This window comes from Notolabrus celidotus, chromosome 8, assembly GCF_009762535.1.
Source record: "Notolabrus celidotus isolate fNotCel1 chromosome 8, fNotCel1.pri, whole genome shotgun sequence".
NCBI classification, from domain to species: Eukaryota; Metazoa; Chordata; class Actinopteri; order Labriformes; family Labridae; genus Notolabrus; species Notolabrus celidotus.
The window spans coordinates 1,432,755-1,454,084 of NC_048279.1; the positions used below are offsets into that span (position 1 = coordinate 1,432,755).

At 40.0% G+C, this 21,330-nt stretch overlaps 2 protein-coding genes across 2 annotated transcripts; one reads left to right on the plus strand and one right to left on the minus strand.

Moving 5' to 3' along the window:
* Positions 1-8,545: 8,545 nt before the first annotated feature.
* LOC117816935 (G2/M phase-specific E3 ubiquitin-protein ligase) lies at positions 8,546-19,391 on the minus strand. The gene is made up of 13 exons (XM_034689335.1): positions 19,347-19,391; positions 19,077-19,201; positions 18,686-18,992; positions 18,026-18,123; positions 17,821-17,864; positions 17,646-17,679; positions 17,470-17,540; positions 17,120-17,206; positions 16,409-16,734; positions 16,152-16,333; positions 15,584-15,756; positions 15,039-15,253; positions 8,546-8,571 (listed from the first exon to the last, which is right to left on the minus strand). The coding sequence occupies exons 2-13, from the start codon at positions 19,152-19,154 to the stop codon at positions 8,558-8,560; spliced, it is 1,629 nt and encodes a 542-aa protein (XP_034545226.1). The 5' UTR covers positions 19,155-19,201; positions 19,347-19,391; the 3' UTR covers positions 8,546-8,557.
* On the plus strand, positions 9,441-13,271 carry LOC117816936. Its single transcript, XM_034689336.1, has 4 exons — positions 9,441-9,822; positions 10,371-11,112; positions 12,138-12,356; positions 12,779-13,271. The coding sequence occupies exons 1-4, from the start codon at positions 9,720-9,722 to the stop codon at positions 12,987-12,989; spliced, it is 1,275 nt and encodes a 424-aa protein (XP_034545227.1). The 5' UTR covers positions 9,441-9,719; the 3' UTR covers positions 12,990-13,271.
* Positions 19,392-21,330: the final 1,939 nt, after the last annotated feature.

A 21,330-nucleotide genomic window follows, 5' to 3' on the forward strand; every position in this document is an offset into this window, starting at 1 on the left:
TTTTTCTCTTTACAGTCTCTCTACTTATAAGTCCTGCTTCCTGTGTCTTTACAGACTTCAAAATAAAAGCACACAGATTTTTTTGTGCAAATAACACTACACGTTTTTGCATGCAGAAAACTTTTACTTGAACATCAATGCCAGACATACCAAACAAAAATGTATTATTCACCAGTTTCGAGGTGTGTTTATGTTTTGTTTGTTTGTTCGTTCTTCAGTGTAGGCTTTGTGCCAGGTAAATAGATCTTCAGTGGACTCCATTATGTGATGTCATCAGTGGTTCTACCTGTCCCATTAAAGTTACTAACCATAGACCTTTCTGGAGTCCCTGAGCTCCCTTGTCTCGTAGGTTCCTCTGAGCTGCCATAGACGTCCTCCTGCTGTGGACGTTCCAGACTCCAGCTGATACGGACGTGCTGGACCCCAGCGGCAACAGCTACTACTACACGTCTCATCCCTCTCTCTCTCTCTTATTCTCCTCTATCCCTCTTTCCAGACCCAAATCGGTGGAGGAAGATGTCTGTCTAACATGAGTCTGGTCCTGCTCGAGGTTTCTGCCTGTTAAAGGAAGTTTTTCCTCTCCGCTGTAACTAGCTAAATACTGTGAGGTGCAATGCTCATGGTGGATTAAGGTGGGGTCAGACTGAGTCATGTCCTGTCTTGGTGTTGGGTCTCTGTTCATAATTTGACATAGAGTGGTCTAGACCTGCTCTGTTTGTAAAAGAGTCTTAAGATAGCGTTTGTTGTGATTTGGCGCTATACAAATAAAGATTGATTGATTGATTGATTGGTGTCCATCATCCAGCTTTCCCCAGTCCTGCATCTCCACCTAGTTTTACTGCCATCCACCAACCACCTGCTCTCTTTCCCCCCATGGTTCAGAAGTTCTCAGCTCACCCGTTGGGAGACAACAACTGGAGTAAAGCTTGTGTTTATGTGTGTATGTTATTTTATGTTCATGTCTTTTATTTCAGAGTCAAGGCGTTTCAATGAGATAAGAAGCTGCTGTGTTGTGTTTAGTGATTTGGTGTCACCCACAGCACTTCCCTTTGTGATGTCTGCCTCCTCTCTGTGGTTTGATGTTAGCAGACTAGAGCTTAACAAACTTCCACTCTTTTGATTTGTGTTTTCAAATAAAAAGCTTGTTTGCTTGAGAATACCTCCCTTTATCTGTGGACTCATACCGGGTTGTAACAGTTTATGAAACCAGCCGGAATCCAGCCCTCTGCTGGGATCAGGATAATCCTGATGTCTTAGATCAAAGTTATACCAATCCTACTCAAGAGTTTTAAAAAAAGCACCTAATACAGATTTCATCCAGATTTAACAAAAGGAACCTTTTTCTCTTTTGAAGTATCTATTTCATGATTTCACACAATGCAACCACTGCAATCCAATCAGATCACTCCAAACCAGACTCATGTTGACTCGTCTGCTGATGATTCAGGTCTGACAGAAACACCTTAAAACAGGACTGTCAGTGTTAATGTGTTAATTACCATGCAGTTAAGGGTCAAAAGTATAGTGCAGGGGAATTGCAATTTTGTCCTTTTTGGCACACCGTAGTTAAGCTGCAAGAGTTTCTTCATGCTTCCTGCTGCTGTGAAGGAAATTAATAATTCTCATACTTCAATCAATCAATCAATCAATCAATCAATCAATCAATCAATCAATCAATCAATCAATCAATCAATCAATCAATCAATCAATCAATCAATCAATCAATCAATCAATCAATCAATCTATCTTTATTTGTATAGCGCCAAATCACAACAAACATTATCCTCAGACTCTTTCCAAACAGAGCAGGTCTAGACCACTCTATGTTCTATTATTAACAAAGACCCAACATCAAGACCGGATCAGATCCAGTCCCATCTTACAGATAGGACTCAGTTTGATCTCATCTTAATCCACCATGAGCAGAGCACTTTGCAGCATTTAGCAAGTTACAGTGGCAAGGACAAACTTCCTTTAACAGGCAGAAACCTCCAGCAGGACCAGACTCATGTTAGACACACATCTGTTGAGACCGTGTTGGAGAGAGAGATAGAGGGAGATGAGGAGAGAGAGAGATGAATTGGTGCACTGGGATCCTAGCTCACCCCCTTCCCCCCTCATCACTTACTTTAACTCTCCCTGTCCCATTAAAGTTACTAACCATAGACCTTTCTGGAGTCCCTGAGCTCCCTTGTCTCGTAGGTTCCTCTGAGCTGCCGTAGACGTCCTCCAGCTGTGGACGTTCCAGACTCCAGCTGATACAGACGTGCTGGACTCCAGCGGCAACAGCTTCTACTACTCGTCTCATCACTATCACCGCTCCCTCTCTCTCTTATTCTCCTCTATCCCTCTTTCCAGACCCAACTCGGTCGAGGCAGATGGCTGTCTAACATGAGTCTGGTTCTGCTCGAGGTTTCAATGGTTTGTTGTTGTAGTTAAGTGAAATACGATCTGGTGATAATACAGAGTGTTCTATTCTGAAAATTAACCGGATGTTTTCATTTTGTTTTGGTGCCTGACTTCCTGTCCCACTCCACCTGCTCTCTTGAGATTGATGCGTCGTGCTCCGGCATAAATAGAAGTCTTGTGTATCTGACTCCGACCTGCTGGATCAGAGACGCAGCCAGAACGCTACGGAACAGATCCAGTGGAAGTTAACACATTGACTAGAATAGAAACCTTTCTGATCCGAACATGGATCTGGTGGAATTTGGCCATGAGGAGGAAGAGCTGACCCGTCTGCAGTGGTTGATAGCTTAGCGTCCGGACTGTTTCCCTGGTTGGCTTCTCAACAAAGGAGCCGAGCTAACCGGCGTGCCCTGTGTGTGATACACTCACTGTGATTTAAGTGCAATAAAGTAGTTGAAGAGGATGCTGAAATGACAGCATCATGTTCCAGATCTGTAGAATAAATACATTCATGTCAGGGCTGAAATGTTTTCTTATGGAGTCTGAAGAGTTCTGATGCAAGCTTGTGATGTCAGGAGATTTTCAGTGCTGATAGATTTCCATATCTCTGAACTAAATGAATTTCTTGCTGATGTGCAGAGTGTGATCCGTCTTGCTCAGCCCGCTCTCTGCATTGACCTCATATTTATGTTTACATAACTTCTGCTTTGGTTTGTTCTGAACTCCAGAGTCGTCCTCACTCTGCAGGATGGAAACATCTGCAGTGAAGTGTTAGAGCCTTCCTTACATGAACTTTCCTCTAGTTTGGGACAAACTAGATTCTGTTCCTGCTAACGATGACAATCAGGGACAGATCGAGTGAAGACAAAAAGAGCTGAATCTGAGTTCTGCTGGTTTTTGAAGTTGTGCCAGTTGAGCTGAAAGCAGTGGGTGACGGATGAAACAGAAGCATCACTGCATATTCAACACGCCTATGATCTCTGTTTGTGTGCTGTTGATTAACTTATGTATGTTCTGTGTGTGTGTGTGTGTGTGTGTGTGTGTGTGTGTGTGTGTGTGTGTGTGTGTGTGTGTGTGTGTGAATTGAATTTCCACTCCTACATGAATCATTTATCTTAGAATCACATTTGTAATAATCTCTGCACCACCAGAGAAATGAGCGTATTGTTCAGTTTTTCACAGAGATGATTTTATATTTCTGTTCAGGCTGACGACTCTTAACAAATAAATATGTGACAAATTACTTTTATTGTGTTCAACATCACCCTCAGGACAAATTTAGCATATCAGTTGAAGCAGACTCATCATTTTTGCAGTTTGTTTCCCCGACACTGGAGCTGTTTGTCGGTGGGATGTGTGAGCGTTGTGACGGGGTCTCTGCTGCAGAGCGCTCGTCCCCTCTGAGGGAACTTTAAGTCGTCCTGTGGCCCTCTCTCCAGCTTAATGACAGAGGTTCTGTAACTTTATCCAGGCCATGCAAACTTCATTATGTGCTGACTAAAACTTGTAAACCATGAGCTACTTCTTGAGCTGTGCTGTTAATAATTCATACACCCAAACAGATCAACACTTCTCAATAGCACAGACGAGAAAGCGCCTCAGTCCATTGTTACGTCCCAGCTCGTTGGGGAAAAGGGGAGCAACATAAAACCAGATGTAGGTGGTGACTCAGAGTTAATTATTACAGGAAGTTAAACTGATGATGGCAATAATAACATCTTCATAGTGTGGGGACATGTGGGTGCTGAACAAATCAATATAAGGATCTAACAACAGGAGGACTAACTTCACTTTCTAAAAGGTGAAAAGTACAAAACCTGCCCTAACTATCTACACTAACTAACCAAACCAAACCAAACCAAACCAAAGAACAGCACCCCTGACCCCAAGTGAAAACAAGAAAAATATATAAAAATTGGGGGTATATCACTTAAACTGAGCAAAAATATCTGCCAACAGAACAATACAGTAAAGATATCTAACCTCAATGAACCCACATATACAGTTGTATGAAAAAGTTTGGGCACCCCTCTGAGGCTGCATAATAATTTAGTCTGTCTTCACAGAAAATGATCAAAGTGGCATGTCATTCATTGTCTAATCAAAGCTGAGTACTGGGGTGTTTTCCAGACAAAAACTTTGAGTGTAACAATACTAAATTGTATGAAATTAAATTAGATTTCAAAAATAGGCTGTGCAAAAGTTTGGGCACCCTTGTCATTTTATTGATTTGAATACCTATAACTACTTAACACTGATTTATTGGAACACAAAATTGGTTTGATGAGCTCATTTAGCATTGAACTTCATAGACAGGTGCATCCAATCATGAGAAAAGGTATTTAAGGTGGCCAATTTCAAGTTGTTCTTCTCTTTGACTCTCCTCTGAAGAGTGGCGACATGGGGACTTCAAAACAACTCTCAAATGACCTGAAAACAAAGATTGTTTAGCATTATGGTTTAGGGGAAGGCTACAAAAAGCTATCTCAGAGATTTCAGCTGTCAGTTTCCACTGTGAGGAACATAGTGAGGAAATGGAAGGCTACAGGCACAGTTCTTGTTAAGGCCAGAAGTGGCAGGCCAAGGGAAATATTTGAGAGGCAAAGGCGAAGGAAGGTGAAAATGGTCAAAAACAATCCACAGACCACCTCCAAAGACCTACAAGATCATCCTGCAGCAGATGGTGTCAATGTCCATCGTTCAACAATTCAGCACACTTTGCAGAAGGAAAAGCTGTACGGGAGAGTGATGCATAAGAAGCCTTTTCTGAGCACACGGACAGAAACAGAGTCACTTGAGGTATGCAAAAGCACATTTGGACAAGCTAGCTTCATTTTGGAATAAGGTGCTGTGGACTGATGAACAAAGATTAAATTATTAGGGCATTACAAGCGCCGTTATGGATGGCGGCAAAAGAACACAACATTTCAAGAAAAACACTTGCTACCCACAGTCCAATTTGGTGGAGGTTCCATGGAGGTGCTGTGGTGCTGTGTGGCTAGTGCTGATACTGGGAATCTTGTTAAAGTTGAGGGTCGCATGGATTCCACTGAATATCAGCAAATTCTTAAGAATAATGTTCAATAATCTGTCCCAAAGTCGAAGTTACGCCAGGGCTGGATATTTCAACAAGACAACGACCCAAAACACTGCTCAAAATGTTCTTAGGCATTCATGCAGAGGAACAAGTATAATGTTCTAGAATGGCCATCCCAGTCCCCAGACTTGAATATCACTGAAAATCTGTGAGATGATTTGAAGTGGGCTGTCCATGCTCGGAAACCATCAAGCCTAACTAAACTGGAGATGTTTTGTTACAAAGAATTGTCCAAAATAACTTCAACCAGAATCCAGAGACTCATTACAGGCTATAGAAAGTGTCTAGTGGCTGTTATTTTTTGCAAAAGGAGGCTCTACTAAATATTGATGTGATTTTTCTGTTGGAGAGCCCAAATGTATGCACTTGTCTAATTTTGCTTTGATGCATATTGCACATTTATGGTTAATCAAAAAAACATAATTTCACGGCTGAAATATTACTGTGTCCATCAGTTATTTGATATATCAAAATGAAGTTGCTGATAAAAACACCCAATGATTTATAAATGAAAATAATGTAAATTGTCAGGGGTGCCCAAACTTTTTCATACAACTGTACTCTAAAATAAGTGTATTTTCACTAATAACAAGTGTATTTTTCATGATAGAAATTAAAAATGAGACTTCTTCTCTCAATATGTTGAAAAATATTCTTAAATTAAGTAAATGCTAATGCCATTATCTTGACTTAATGATATGCACTAGGCATTACATTTCTTGAAACCAGCAGTTATACTAAAAACTAATTTACTTTTCTTGATGGAAAGACAAAAGTTAAGAATGTATTTATCATTATGTAGGATCGTTGTCTTAAAATTGTTAAATGAGCCAAAAGCTGTGGAATTCATAAATCATATTAATGCCTTGTAATTTGGAAGAACTTATCTGAATGTAATAATTTCTGTTTGAAATGGTTTGAAATGGTTAAATGTTTAAATATGAAGTGTCAGTTTACAGTACTGTGCCAACTGTACTAATATATAGTGGTACATATTTTCTATAGTTTCATTGAAAATAAAACAGTGGATTACATTTGGCTGTCACTTGTTTGAATTGTGTGAAGAGATACAATTGTGTCAAAGTCATGAAATCAGAAATGATGACCGTGTTATACTTGTGAGTGTTGATGAAACAGCTTTGGAACAGTTGATATTCTAGTTTCAAGCATGTATTACTCAATATAGGTCATCAAATCTCAGTAACAAGCTGTAACATCTTACTGAGATCATTTAGGACCAAAACACTCAAAACCAGTGAAACACTATAAAAACTGCTTAGTGAGAAAAACAATCTTATCATGCAAAAAATAAGAACATTTCACCCTGATCTGAGATATTCAATCTTACTTAGATTTCACTTTTTACAGTGTGGATGTGGACGTGCAGCCTGATCTAAGTTCTGATTGGCTCCTCCAGCCAGCAGCACAGGTGAGAGCTGTTTGAATGAGGCTCTCTCTGAGCCATAAAAAAACAACAACGCTGGAATGTGAGCGTCTGGTGGACAGGCTTTCCTCCCAAAAGATCAACATGGAGAGGCTACCCTGTGGGCCCACCACTTGCAGGGGTAGGCATGGGGGTTGGGTGCAAAGGAGGCCCGGGGGCAGTCTGGTTATAAGACCTGGGCATACTGATCCCTTCATGGAGGTTAGAAACTGAGAGGCAGCAGATCCTCACATATCCCATTTCGACCAACGGGAACCGGGTTCTGGTTCCGGTCTGGTGCTCGCGCCGGTTCGGAGCTGGTTCAAATCGCAAACCAACATGGCACCCGTTTGTTTTTCCACTGGCTCGAAGGAGTGAAGGAGGCACGCCATTACATCAGATTTACGTGTCCGCTTTTCCCAGCAGCGCTAGCGGGAACTTTCCCTCACAACAACAATGATGGCAGACAACGTAGCATGCTTGCTGGTGTTGCTCCTGGCTTTTCAAAATCAGATGAGGGCCCAGAGAGAACTGACCCAACTGTATCAACAGTTCTGTGCTACTCTGTGTTCTCTGCATGGACGCCCACTTCATACGAGAAGAAAGGTAATGGTTTTTATTCTCTATAAGTCTGAACGTAAACTGTTGTTAGCCTCTCTGCTAGCCTGCTAGCCCAATGTAGCTTGTTGTTTAGCGTAGACTAAACTGGTGTCTATTGAACAAATCAGTAATCAGTATTTCAATTTCTGTATTTATAGATAGTCTTCATGATGATGGCGAGGCAGAGGTCGCCTGTTGTCTGGGCACATCCACGATCACGTTCCTTAAAGCAAGTTTGTCAATGTTCCTAGTTTTGATTGAATCACACACAGTCCTCTTGTTTCATTTGTTCATAAAAAACTTCTATACACATGTACAAGCTTTATACTGCATTGATGTTAACTGTGATAATAATGTTGGGCCGCCTAGTGATATTTTAAACCATTGAACAATTCATCTTTCATTCATTATATTTATTCTCATTTCTATACGAATCAACCACAAATAGCAACCGGTATAGTCTAATTCTATTATTAACAGCCTGGCAAACCTATTACTCATTTCTCTATTGATTAAAAAAAGAACACTTCAGACAGATCTCTTTTTTGATTTTTATTGAAAAGTGAAAAAATATATATACATAAATCACGTTGGTCTTCCCTGGGCTTCCATCACTGCAACCATTCGACTCATTAGCCCAAGGAGGGTCTCAGACTCAGCCTCCACCCTCTCCATCCGTAGCAGCAACAAAGCATGAATCTCCTCACTCTGCTGCATCATTCTCTCCCCCCACTGCATCTGTCTCTCAATCAATCAATCAATCAATCAATCAATCAATCAATCAATCAATCAATCAATCAATCAATCAATCTTTATTTGTATAGCGCCAAATCACAACAAACGTTATCTCAAGACTCTTTTACAAACAGAGCAGGTGTAGACCACTCTATGTCAAATTATGAACAGAGACCCAACACCAAGACAGGATAAGACTCAGTCTGACCCCACCTTAATCCACCATGAGCATTGCACCTCACAGTATTTAGCTAGTTACAGCAGAGAGGAAAAACTACGGTGGCCCTGAGAGCTCACAGCACTGCAACTTAAGAAAACACATGCAAAAAGACAAAGCACAAGCATATTAAGAAAACATCTTCATCAACTTGACAACGCATGTGCAGCATTTACAAAAACGCGCTGCAAATAGACCACAACACAACACATTACAAAAACGCGCTGCAAATAGACCACAACACAACACATTACAAAAACGCGCTGCAAAGACCACAACACAACACATTACAAAAACGCGCTGCAAATAGACCACAACACAACACATTACAAAAACGCGCTGCAAAGACCACAACACAACACATTACAAAAACGCGCTGCAAATAGACCACAACACAACACATTACAAAAACGCGCTGCAAAGACCACAACACAACACATTACAAAAACGCGCTGCAAATAGACCACAACACAACACATTACAAAAACGCGCTGCAAATAGACCACAACACAACACATTACAAAAACGCGCTGCAAATAGACCACAACACAACAGAAGTGTTTCCAGAGGACACTTACAAGTGATGCACACTTCCGGATATGCTTGTTGACGCAGGTTTTGAATCGGAGTGCTAGTTCTCTTACCGTCAGTGGTGTTGGAAGTGAGATTAAATAAGTAAGTGTTTTTGATTTATTTTAACATTGTGACCGCATGATTTACTCTATTGCAGTGATCACTGTTAAACTATCGTTAGCCTTTTGTTTGTAATTAGCCTGCCAATTCTAATAACCTGATAAAATAAATACACACGGTTAATTCATTGTGAAACCATAGACTTCACACTATAGTGTGAAACACCATGTTAACTGGTTATAGTTACTACCAGAACCATTAATAGGGGACAAGCAAGTTATACTACCGGTGGGTTTTGCTAACATGGCAAACTAAATGACTTTGAAACATGACTGGCGATCTTTAAAATAACTAATTGCAAATTGAAGGCTACTAACACTGGTTAACACTGGATAACTTCCCTATGGAGATAAAGTAAGATTGGGCATAATATTGGCATGCAGTGAGAGGAAATACATCTCTGTCCCTATGACTGTTTCTTATGAGTGCTGTACTGGAATTCCAATGCAGTTAAGGTAAAAGTGTGTAACTTTAGGTTTAAACTTTTGATATGTTATAAGCCACACTTAGCATTCATATGGTTCCTTTTCCCCTTTCCCCAGGTAATGTATTGTCCATATTGTGGAATCGAGCTGGCAGGACATATTGGATGTTTTTGTGGCTCCTGTGGCAGCAACATTCAGTTTTTGGCACCTTTTCAAGAAGATGGTATGCTCTTCCCTAAAAGTGAAGTATTTCACTAGGACTTGAGTTTTAATGTCTTATTTGTGCATGATGTGGTAGCATAGACAAATAAATGTATAATCATATATAATTATAATTAATAATAATTAATTAATAATTAATAATTAATAATAATAATTAATTAATTAATTAATAATAATAATTAATTATAATATATATATATAATTGAGCTCAAATACATCAACAAGTTGAACCAGGTGATTTCACATGATATACAGAATTAAACACATATATTGCATGTAGGGTATGTTATATGTTTGGTAAAAGTTTGGTAATCATGATCTGCATATCCTGTATGCACCTGGTCCAACTTGATAATTTTTTCTTGAGTGTTAAATGCCAGTTCAAGTTTTTCTTTTTGTTCTTCGTGCTGAAGTTGTTCACACATTGAGCATATTCAATATCTACACTTTTATGCAATGAACAGTTCACTGTTTTTTTCTTTATTATTTATTTTTTTCTGTAGATTTTCTAATTTCATTTCTAACGACCCTGTTCTCTTTTCCCTTCAGAACCAGTATCTGATGAAGTCACAGAAGCAGGGCTCATCCATAAGTACTTCTCAGAGGGCCACACATATGAGGTTATCCTTGATTTTCTTGAGAAAAGGCACAACATTGTTGTGAGTCTGAGCACCATAAAGAGGAGGCTAAAGGAAGCAGGCCTAACTAGGAGGATAGACTATACTCCCATTGCCACTGTGCAAGCAACTGTTGCCCATGAATTGAGTGGCTCAGGTCAACTGTTGGGTTACAGAGCTATGTGGCAGACATTGCAACAAAAGCATCACCTGACAGTTAAAAGAGATGATGTAAGAAAGACGCTTTCCAGACTGGATCCATCTGGAGTTCAACTTTGCTCTCGACGCAGGTTTGTCCGGAGAGGATACGTCACAGCGGGACCAAACCAAGTGTGGCATGTTGATGGCTATGATAAACTGAAACCCTTCGGTATTGCCATCAGTGGCTGCATCGATGGCTTTTCAAGGAAAGTTATGTGGCTCAAAAGTGGCAGCACAAATAATGATCCAGGGATCATTGCGCAGCATTATATGCAGTGTCTATCAGAGTTTGGACAACTTCCAGCCCGCCTTCGCACAGACTGTGGAACTGAAAATGGCACTATGGCAGCCATTCACTGTGCATTAAGATCCCAACATACTGATGACTTTGCAGGAGCCCTCAGTCACATGTATGGTACCTCAACTGCAAACCAAAGAATTGAGAGTTGGTGGTCTTTCTTTAGAAAGCAAAGGTACAGGCCTTTTAAAGTCTTTTCCAAGAACATATTTATATGTAATGCTATGTAGTCAGTCCTGTATTTGTTTTTTTCAGCTGTGTCTACAGTCTGTAAGAAAAACAACACTAGAAAGACAGTTAAATACAAAAATACTATTAAAATAGATTTTTTGTTTGTTTGTTTTTTCATATCATTTCTCCTGTTCATACTGGCCACAAAAGAGACCCCTTGCTAACATGCCTCTAATGTATGGGGTACTCTTTTGTACAAAAAGACTCCAAAGTTTATCTGTTGCTTATCTGAGGTTTCAGCATTCTGAATTAATGAAATCAAGTGTGTATGTTCCAGAATTAGTGTTTTTAGTACAAAATTCCCTCTTTACGTCTCCCCAGAGAGCATTTCCTTCCTGAGCAGTGGCAGAGGTATAGTAACAGATGGGGAATTTCATACTAAAGACTGTAATTTTGGAAGATATACACTTGATTTGTCTAGCTCAAACTGCATATTAACATAAGATACCTTTGGGGTGTTTTTTTTTTTTTTTAACAGAAGTTAGCTGTGGATTTTGTCCCCCATCACTTACATCGGAATCACATTTGGAAGGGATGTTTAAATGGCCAGTATTATACAGTTGTAATGATTACAGCAATTGAAACCTGTTTTAATGTTCATATTGGCACCTGACAGACTTGAAAAATCATGAACCTGTCCTTTCAAGGATTTGGCCCTTAAGCAACATCATTTTTCATTAGATTTCTATTTTTTTAACACCTGTGGTCAGGTGTTTTTATTTGCTCCTATTTTGCTATGTGAGATTATTGTTGTAGAAATCAGCATTTTAATATTAGAAAAATGTTTGTTGTAGAAACTAGAAGGGAGACAATCTCAAAGAATGGAACCAATGCAAACATACTGGATTAGAACCAGGCTTGCTGTTTAAATTAATACATTTAGAAAGCATTCGTTTTAGAATTCATTTCCATATGAAAAATGTTCAGCACTGTGGTAAAACATTGTGTATGTTGTCATTCCACCATTAGGACTCACTTCTGGATTGATGTCTTCAGTGACCTGAGAGAGGGGCACCTTTTCAACGGCACTCGTGAGCACAAGTGCTTACTGCGGTATGTTTTCCTGGACATCTTGCAGAAAGAGCTTGATGAGTACAAACAACTTTGGAACAACCACACTATCCGACCTGTTCGTCAATCTCGTTGTCCATCTGGCAAACCAGAAGCCATGTACCACCTCGCTCACAGGTTTGTATTTAACCCATGCGATGTGACCATGTTCAGTAAATATCAGATTGCATTTTCACTCATGTAAGTTTAAAGACGTGATTAGAATGGAATTCATATATTAAACAACACAAGCTCCATTCCACACCAAAGCTACATTGTAAATGTACAAAGCAGAAGGGTGGATTTATCGGCTTCAACACTAAAAGGGGCCTTGTTGTAGTAGCAAATATGATGACCATGTTTGACTAAAAGAGCTGCTGTCAAACTGTGACTGATTTCTGTTAGAAGTTAAAGTCTTTGTTTAAAATGCATTACAGCCGATTTATTGTAGTTTTAGTTCAAATACTTATTCAGCATTTTTTTTTACCTACCTTTGAAGGCTTAAATGATTTTAATTTGTGAGGATTTCATTGAATGTTTTCATCTCTGACTGGCCTTAGGTTTGGTGGAAGGGAGTGTGGATTCCCAGTGCCCCAGGAAGCCCTTCACCAGTTTGATGGCATTCTGCCAGCTCAACATAGTCTATGTGGTGATGACAATCTCCAGATTCACTTTGCAGACTTGGAGAGACAGAGTGCGCTGGTTCCACCAGTCAACTGGACAACTGCTGTTCAAAATTATATATCACTTAAAAACATGTCCTTACTTTAGAAATATCCATTCCTGCATGGTCCTGCGGCATACTTGCCTTTGTTACCTCTGCCACTGGGTAGCTTGAGCTGCCATGTGCAGGGAATATTCATGCTGTAAGAACTGTATCAAGCATTTTTTTTGTTTTGCACTTTGCAATTATCTGCAATAAATATTGTTATGGGAAAGCTGATTATGTTGTTGTTGGGCAAGGGGAACACAGACCTAAGAACACATTTATATATGACCTTTGAGGAAAAATAGGCACTTTTTTAGGCTCTGCAATAAACTCAGTACCATCTTTGCTGGCATAGGATTTTTTTGTATTATATTTTGTTATTATTTCATGTGGACAGGTGCAATGCATGTGTAAGCACTTACATGTACAAATCAGAGCAACGAGAATTGCAAGCACGTACGTGTGCGGACATATAATAATGGCAAGGGGATAGAATTGAGAATACCCTTTATTAACCTTGTTTTCAGGGAGATTTAACAAAGAAAGTGGTCACATCAATGTACAGCTCAAATTACCAAATTAATGGTCAAGGAGGGCACAAGAGTTAAGGAATCCCAAAGCCAGGGGCATTTTGTATGCCAAAATCCATGGCTTCTTGAAAGGCTTCATAGGTATGTGAAATTGGAAGTTTGATTGTATTGGCACACACATTTGCCACAGGATAGCGCGAGCCCTTCTGGAAAGCTATTTGTGGCTGTGGCTTTATTGACGTAGAGGGAACTTCCCTCAGCCCAGTTCCAAACATGAGGACGTCTTCCAATGACAGGCTTGCCTCTTTTTCTGGGAGAGAGGAGGGGGAGGCAAGATAAAGAAGATGTTAGGCTTTTGTTTTTAAGAACAGGTTTTGGTAGACAGCAATTTCTGAAACTTATCCTTATCAGTCTGATACCATCATCTGCAGCATGGGGGCCCCCCAGGGAACGGTTCTGGCCCCGTTCCTGTTCACCCTCTACACTGCAGACTTCACACACAACACAGCGAAGTGCTAGCTGCAAAAGTTCTCTGACGACTCTGCCATTGTTGGCCTCATCACCCATGGGGACGACATGGAGTACAGAGAACTGACCCAGGATTTTGCAGTCTGGTGCCAGAGAAACCACCTCCAGCTCAACGCAGGAAAGACCAAGGAGCTGGTGGTGGATTTCAAAAGACGCAAGCTCCCTCCACCCACACCGGTAAACATCCAGGGAACGGACATTGAGATTGTGAAATCTTACAAGTACCTGGGTGTTCACCTGAACAATAAACTGGACTGGTCACACAATTCTACTGCACTCTACAAGAAGGGACAAAGCAGACTCTTTTTGCTCAGGAGACTCAGGTCTTTTGGTGTGGAGGGGGCTCTTCTGAAGTCCTTCTTTGACTCTGTGGTGGCATCAGCCATCTTTTTTGGAGTAGTCTGCTGGGGCAGCAGCATCTCTGCTGCTGACAGGAAGAGACTGAACAAGCTGGTGAAGAAGGCCAGCTCTGTCCTGGGCTGTCCGCTGGACCCTGTGGAGGTGGTGGCTGACAGGAGGATGATAGCTAAGCTATCTTCTCTGATGGACAACACGTCTCACCCCCTGCAGGAGACCCTAACAACACTGGGAAGCTCATTCAGTGACAGACTTCTTCACCCGCGGTGTCTCACGGAGAGATACCGCAGGTCCTTTCTTCCTGCAGTGGTCAGACTTTATAACCAACAACAATAACCTCATCTAATCGGACTAAGGGCAATAACCCCTCCATCTATCTATTTATTAATGTGCAATAATTAGTTCATCTGTGCACTTTTTTCATTGTTTTTTACTGTATCACTGTACTTTTTCACTTAGTATTTCTTTTGTTTAGTATTTTCTTCTGTTTGCTATATCTTCTTTGCTGCTGTAACACTCAAATTTCCCCGTCGTGGGACGATTAAAGGTGTATCTATCTATCTATCTATCTTATGGCTACTTTTGAATCAGTGTAGACATTGGCAATCAGCTGTAAGAACTTAGTTACTTTATATCTCACTGATAGTTGCAGGGATGATTCTGAATATTTCTTCGAATTATAATAATAGTTAGTACCTTCAATGTAGAGTAGATAGTCTTGCCAGTAGTTCAGTGCTCTGTTCTCCTCCTGACGCATGGTGCTACCAGGTGGACTGAGCTGCACATGAAACAAGCTCTCCAAAGCATCAGCTGTCAGTTTGTTCTCACTGTAGCACATGAATGGCATGAACAGTGCAGGATGCTGTTCCAGGGCATTGAGAAAATCCAGAGTTGCAAGTCCCTCCTTGAACCTACAAAACATACAGATTGACAGACAATTCAAAAGAAAAAAAATGCATAATCATTGTGAATATGTAAACAATTACTGGAGGATATATACATTTTCCATGTAAAAGTTATTGACATATTCACAACTTATAGTTATTAGAATAATTTATAACAAGTTAGAGTTATTTTATAGGGACAATGAGTCTACAATAATTCCCTATTATTTAAAATCTGACACCACCTTAAGATTATCATCATAACAGTTTTTCCACAGACTAAGTTTTGCATTTGTAGAATCATTAACTGTAAAAAAAATTGTTAAAGGCCCACCAAATAGACAGAATATGTTACACCTCTGGATGGAAAAATGGTTCCGGTAGATGAAATACCACTGAAGGTAATCATCTTTGACTTTCTTCTTGTCGTCCAGTGTCCTCATGAAGCGGTAACAGCCTGCTGTTTGAAGCATGCTGGAGTGTTTGTCTGTGAGTCTCTGGAGTTCCTTTAGTGATGTACTATTTACTATCTAGTGTAAAAAATAAAGCAATGACATTTATTTATTTTCACTACAACAGTTAAACACCACATTATATTCATACAAATGACTGAGGCTGGGACCACTCATCAATTCTTAAACAGTGGTTGGTGAGGCATTAGTTTGGATGTCTCTCTGCTGGCCAGATTAACACATCAGTAAAAAGGAAGATGAGATTATCTACAGGCCTTTTCCCAACACATAAGAGCAGCATATAACTGTAATGTCAGATTAGATATAATGCAACACTGACTAATAGTGCAGTGTCTGTACAGTAGTAGCAACAGTATGTTTGTACATATACTAAGGTATCAATATTTATGGAAAGTTTTGTGTTTTTTTTATGATTTCTTGAAATTGCTCATCATCCCAACCCAACAACATACCTCAAGGAGGGCCTTCCTTACTTCATCATCAGGGATATCCTCAATTGTAGCCTCAAATGCCTTTACTTTACCAACGAGGTACAGGAAGAAGTTTGGGGGGAGACAACGAGGCCCTGGACCGCCATGGACAGTAGAGACCGCAATCATTCTTCCAACGTGGAAGTATTCATCATCTTCCAAAGCTAGAAAATGCAAATATTGCAATATCAGGACAAATCAATTTACAACATTGTAAAAACGTGGCAAAAAAGGATTACCTTTACTATCGAATGAGAGGTATTTGGCATTATCTTTGCCTTCAAATACTCGTCTTGTCTTCATGGCGTCCATCAAAAGAGTAAGAAATTCTCGAGTGGGCCCCCCGGTGTCCAAAGCCTCTTCCGTCTGCCCAACATCATCTGTGAATCTCACCATCATGGCATGGGTAGGGTCATATGTGGATCGCTTGAACCCTCTTAAGGCACCATCCCAGACATTGGCCCGGTTAATGTTAAATCTGCTGCAGGAGCTTGTGTTAAGCTTCAGAGACAAATTGGACACCACATCTGCAGCTGTCAGTTCATCTGCAGCTGTCGGTCCGTCACTGTAGAAGACAAGCAAACAGTCAGTTAAAGGCAAGAAAAGCTCTGCCTCTTTGTTGTTGTGTGGATTATTTAAACTGTGACTGTGAACTTTTTTTTAAATGTATAGGCTTTTTATTGTTAGTAAACTATCCGGCATCACTCGAAAATGATAAGCATAATTCAGACAGGACAATCTTTATTAAGTAATAGATTTTAAGAGATCCACATGACCATATTCTTCTGCAGAGGAGAAGCAGCTTGACAGTTCTTTCAAGATTTAATAAATCATAGGACTATACTGAAAGCAACTCCAAATGTCTAAGTTGGTTTGAGACAATATAAATCTTATCTGAGGGTTAGAAAAACAAGAAAGGCTTAAGGTAAACAACTAGGTGCTGATAGTACCTGTGTTCCTTTGGCAATTTCTCTACTTCCTCACAATCTGAAGAACTGCTGTCAATGATGACAGGTGCATAGATACTGGTGTATGTGCTGTGGAAGGAAGGTACACGAATAATTGCCTTTGGAATTAAACAATAGGATACATGTAATCTATAAAGTATTCTGATACAGATGTTTTGTTGCTTTAGCTCTGTAGTGCAGTCATTTAACCTAATAGTTAATGTTTAATTTCAAATCCACTGTTCTAAAGTATATAGCCATAACAATGAAAAATGATGTCACTATCCCAATACTTTCTTACTATACTGAAGATGTCAGAATAAAAACTCTTAAAGTAATGTTTTATGACTGACTTGTAGAAGTCACTTGAAGTATGCTGATCTTCTGAGGTGGTTGTCTGTTGGGGCCTTGTCACACTCTTGGCCTGTATCATTGATCACATTACACATCACAATAAAAGTTAGAACATCGCATACATAACCAGAGAACAAACACAACAAGTGCAAGTTTAATATAGAACATTACATACCTCTCCATTAGATGAATGGGATGTTGTGGTTGACCTAAAAATACAAGTAATTAAAAATTACTTAGTAGAAATTGTCATTGTGTTGTATAGAACATAAAATCCTTTCTGAAACCTACTGACATTCATATCACTGGAAAAGGGACCAAAACAACGTGCTAGCAGAAATTTTACTTACCACTGACTACACTCTGGTGTACTGCACTCAGGACTTGTCCATAGCTGCCAAGTGTAAACATCAAACTCGAACTTATTCATAGCCTTAACACTGAATCTAACCAATGTATATGCTTATTCTCATAACTGTTGTCCAGAACATTTTACTGTAGCTGAACTGTACTGCACAGACATCTTGAACAAATCAATCCCTGAGATGTACCTACCACTGTGTCAGAAAGAAGTGACATACTGGGGGACACCCTAACAACAACCTCATCATCCTCCTCATCATCAGCATCCTCCTCCTCCTCATCTCCGTCACCTTCCAAAAGATTTTGTGATCACTCCTCATTTACAAATATATGCCCAAATAACATGCTAAGCAACTTAACTGTAGCTGGAATCCAACAAACTCAAACCACTAATCACAAAAAGAATCTGATTTGTTTTACATGTACAGCTCTGGAAAAAATTAAGAGACCACTGGCATAAGGTCACCCAACAACAATGTGAAAGACTGGTGGAGACGCATGAAAGCTGTTGTTAAAAACCAGAGTTATTCCACCAAATATTGATTTCTGAACTCTACTAAGTTACAACATTAGTATTGTGTTGTTAAAAATAAATATGAACTCGGTTTCTTTGCATTATTTGAGGTCTGAAAACATCTTTATATGTCAATTTCTGCAAATAAATGCTATGCTAAATGTTAATATTTGTATTTGAAATTTGGGAGAAAACGTCAGTAGTTTATAGAGTATAATAAAAATGTTCATTTTACTCAAACACATACCTTTAAATAGTTAAATCAGAGAAATCGAAAAATTTGCAGTAGTCTCTTAATTTTTTCCAGAACTGTATATGTATTGTCTTTCAATACTTACTCTCTGACAAGTCCTCAAGGGTGCAGATGTACAATGTGATCCGTTGATAAGCTTTTCCAATGGCCTCTTTGTACTTCTCAATTGTAAAGGGTGTCTGAGTCCCAGGGATATGTTGTACCTGCGAGCCATCAGGATAGAGCAAGACATATTCTCCATCTTTCATGTCTTGGTTGAAATCTTTTAATTTTTTCCATGCAGCTGCCAAAAGTTTCTCTGATGACCACTGAGGTTCAACATGTAGAGGTAGAGTTTTCCCTCGTATGGGCTTAAAGCCATGCTTGGTCTTGCCCATCATCCCAACAGAAATCTAGATGAGAAATCAGAGGCAGAAGATAAGACTATTGTGTCAGACAATGCAACTTAACAGTATCAAACAGCAATATTAACTTACCTTGACTGTTTTCATTGATTTCTTTTTGGCTTTTGAAAATGTCTTCCTCTCAATTTCTTTTAGTTCTCTGTATCTCATGAACTGATGCACAGCTGACTTCGCTGGGATGGAACATTCACTGGTCCCTAAGAGAGAGAGACTTATTAAAAGTAGCTCCGAGATAAAAACATCCCACATTACAATGCGGTACAGTAAATAATAACCCATACAGGCAGTTCGATAAGATAATATTAGCTTTGGGCACAATTTGAGATGACTAATGTTCTTCACCTGCAGTCCCAGATACTGTAGAAGCTGCATCGTTTATAAAGCCGATATCTCACCCACAGGAATGGCAAAATTTTGGCGAGTTATCCAATCCGACGCCACAGAAAGGACAATACATTTTGATCTGAAAAAGACGTTTAGATACCATGTTACATTGTCTTCTGCTGTCCGTTCTTTCTTTGTAGAATGGGTCAGAATACATCATAAAATATTATTCATGCTGTCAAACTGCATCTTTGGAATTCGTTTTCGTCCTTGAACGTTACTTGGTGACAGTCATGAGTAACTATAGTAAATAACAGACAGACATCAGGAACATTGACTCAATACCCCACTTCAAATCTATGGTTTCACAATGAATTAACCGTGTGTATTTATTTTATCAGGTTATTAGAATTGGCAGGCTAATTACAAACAAAAGGCTAACGATAGTTTAACAGTGATCACTGCAATAGAGTAAATCATGCGGTCACAATGTTACAATAAATCAAAAACACTTACTTATTGTATCTCACTTCCAACACCACTGACGGTAAGAGAACTAGCACTCCGATTCAAAACCCGCGTCAACAAGCATATCCGGAAGTGTGCATCACTTGTAAGTGTCCTCTGGAAACACTTCTGTTGTGTTGTGGTCTATTTGCAGCGCGTTTTTGTAATGTGTTGTGTTGTGGTCTTTGCAGCGCGTTTTTGTAAATGCTGCACATGCGTTGTCAAGTTGATGAAGATGTTTTCTTAATATGCTTGTGCTTTGTCTTTTTGCATGTGTTTTCTTAAGTTGCAGTGCTGTGAGCTCTCAGGGCCACCGTAAAAAACTTCCTGTAACAGGCAGAAACCTCGAGCAGAACCAGACTCATGTTAGACAGACATCTGCCTCGACCGATTTGGGTCTGGAAAGAGGGATAGAGGAGAATAAGAGAGAGAGGGAGCGGTGATAGTGATGAGACGAGTAGTAGTAGCTGTTGCCGCTGGAGTCCAGCACGTCTGTATCAGCTGGAGTCTGAACGTCCACAGCAGGAGGACGTCTACGGCAGCTCAGAGGAACCTACGAGACAAGGGAGCTCAGGGACTCCAGAAAGGTCTATGGTTAGTAACTTTAATGGGACAGGGAGAGTTAAAGGAAGTGATGAGGGGGTTGGGGGGAAGAGGGCGAGATAGGATCACAGTGCGCCACTTCCCCAGGCAGTCTAGGCCTATAGCAGCATCACTAAGAGCTGGTCCAAGCCTGATCCAGCTCTAACTATAAGCCTTATCAAAAAGGAAAGTTTGAAGCCTACTCTTAAAAGTAGAGAGCGTGTCTGCCTCCCGGACCCTGACTGGTAGATGATTCCAAAGGAGAAGGGCCAGATAACTGAAGGTTCTACGTCCCATACTACTTTTAGAGACTTTAGGTAGGACCAGCATGCCTGCATGTTGGGAGCGTAGAGTTCTAGAGGGGTAATAGGACACTATGAGCTCTTTAAGATATGAGGGTACCTGATTTTTAAGGGCTTTGTAGGTTAAAAGAAAGATTTTAAATTCTAGTCTAGATGTCTCCTCTCTACAACTCTGTAAACAACAAAATGAGAACACAATGAACAAAACTCTTCTATTACACTTTATACAATGCTGGCCTAGCAGCCATATGTTGAGTAAGCCAGTAGCAAAACGTAGCATGCTAGCACCAGCTATTGCTATTGCTAGCACCATGCTAGCAAGTTAGCTTATGAGCTGTTGGTGAGCTAACTTTACCCAAACATAACTACATGGTTTAACGTAACATTGATCATATACAGTGAGTAGCACATATCATATCTGTAAACAAGACAAACAGCAACACAACTTACCATTATCGTTAGAGCTCTGGATGTTGAACGACTCCAGGATGGCTATGGAGTTATAGGCCCTGGTGTGTCAGCATGACGGTCTGTCATCTAGCAACGCATTGTTTTGTTTGTGTTTTTTGTCACGGTAACCCCGCCCCCCGCCCATGACGTAAGCGGTTCGC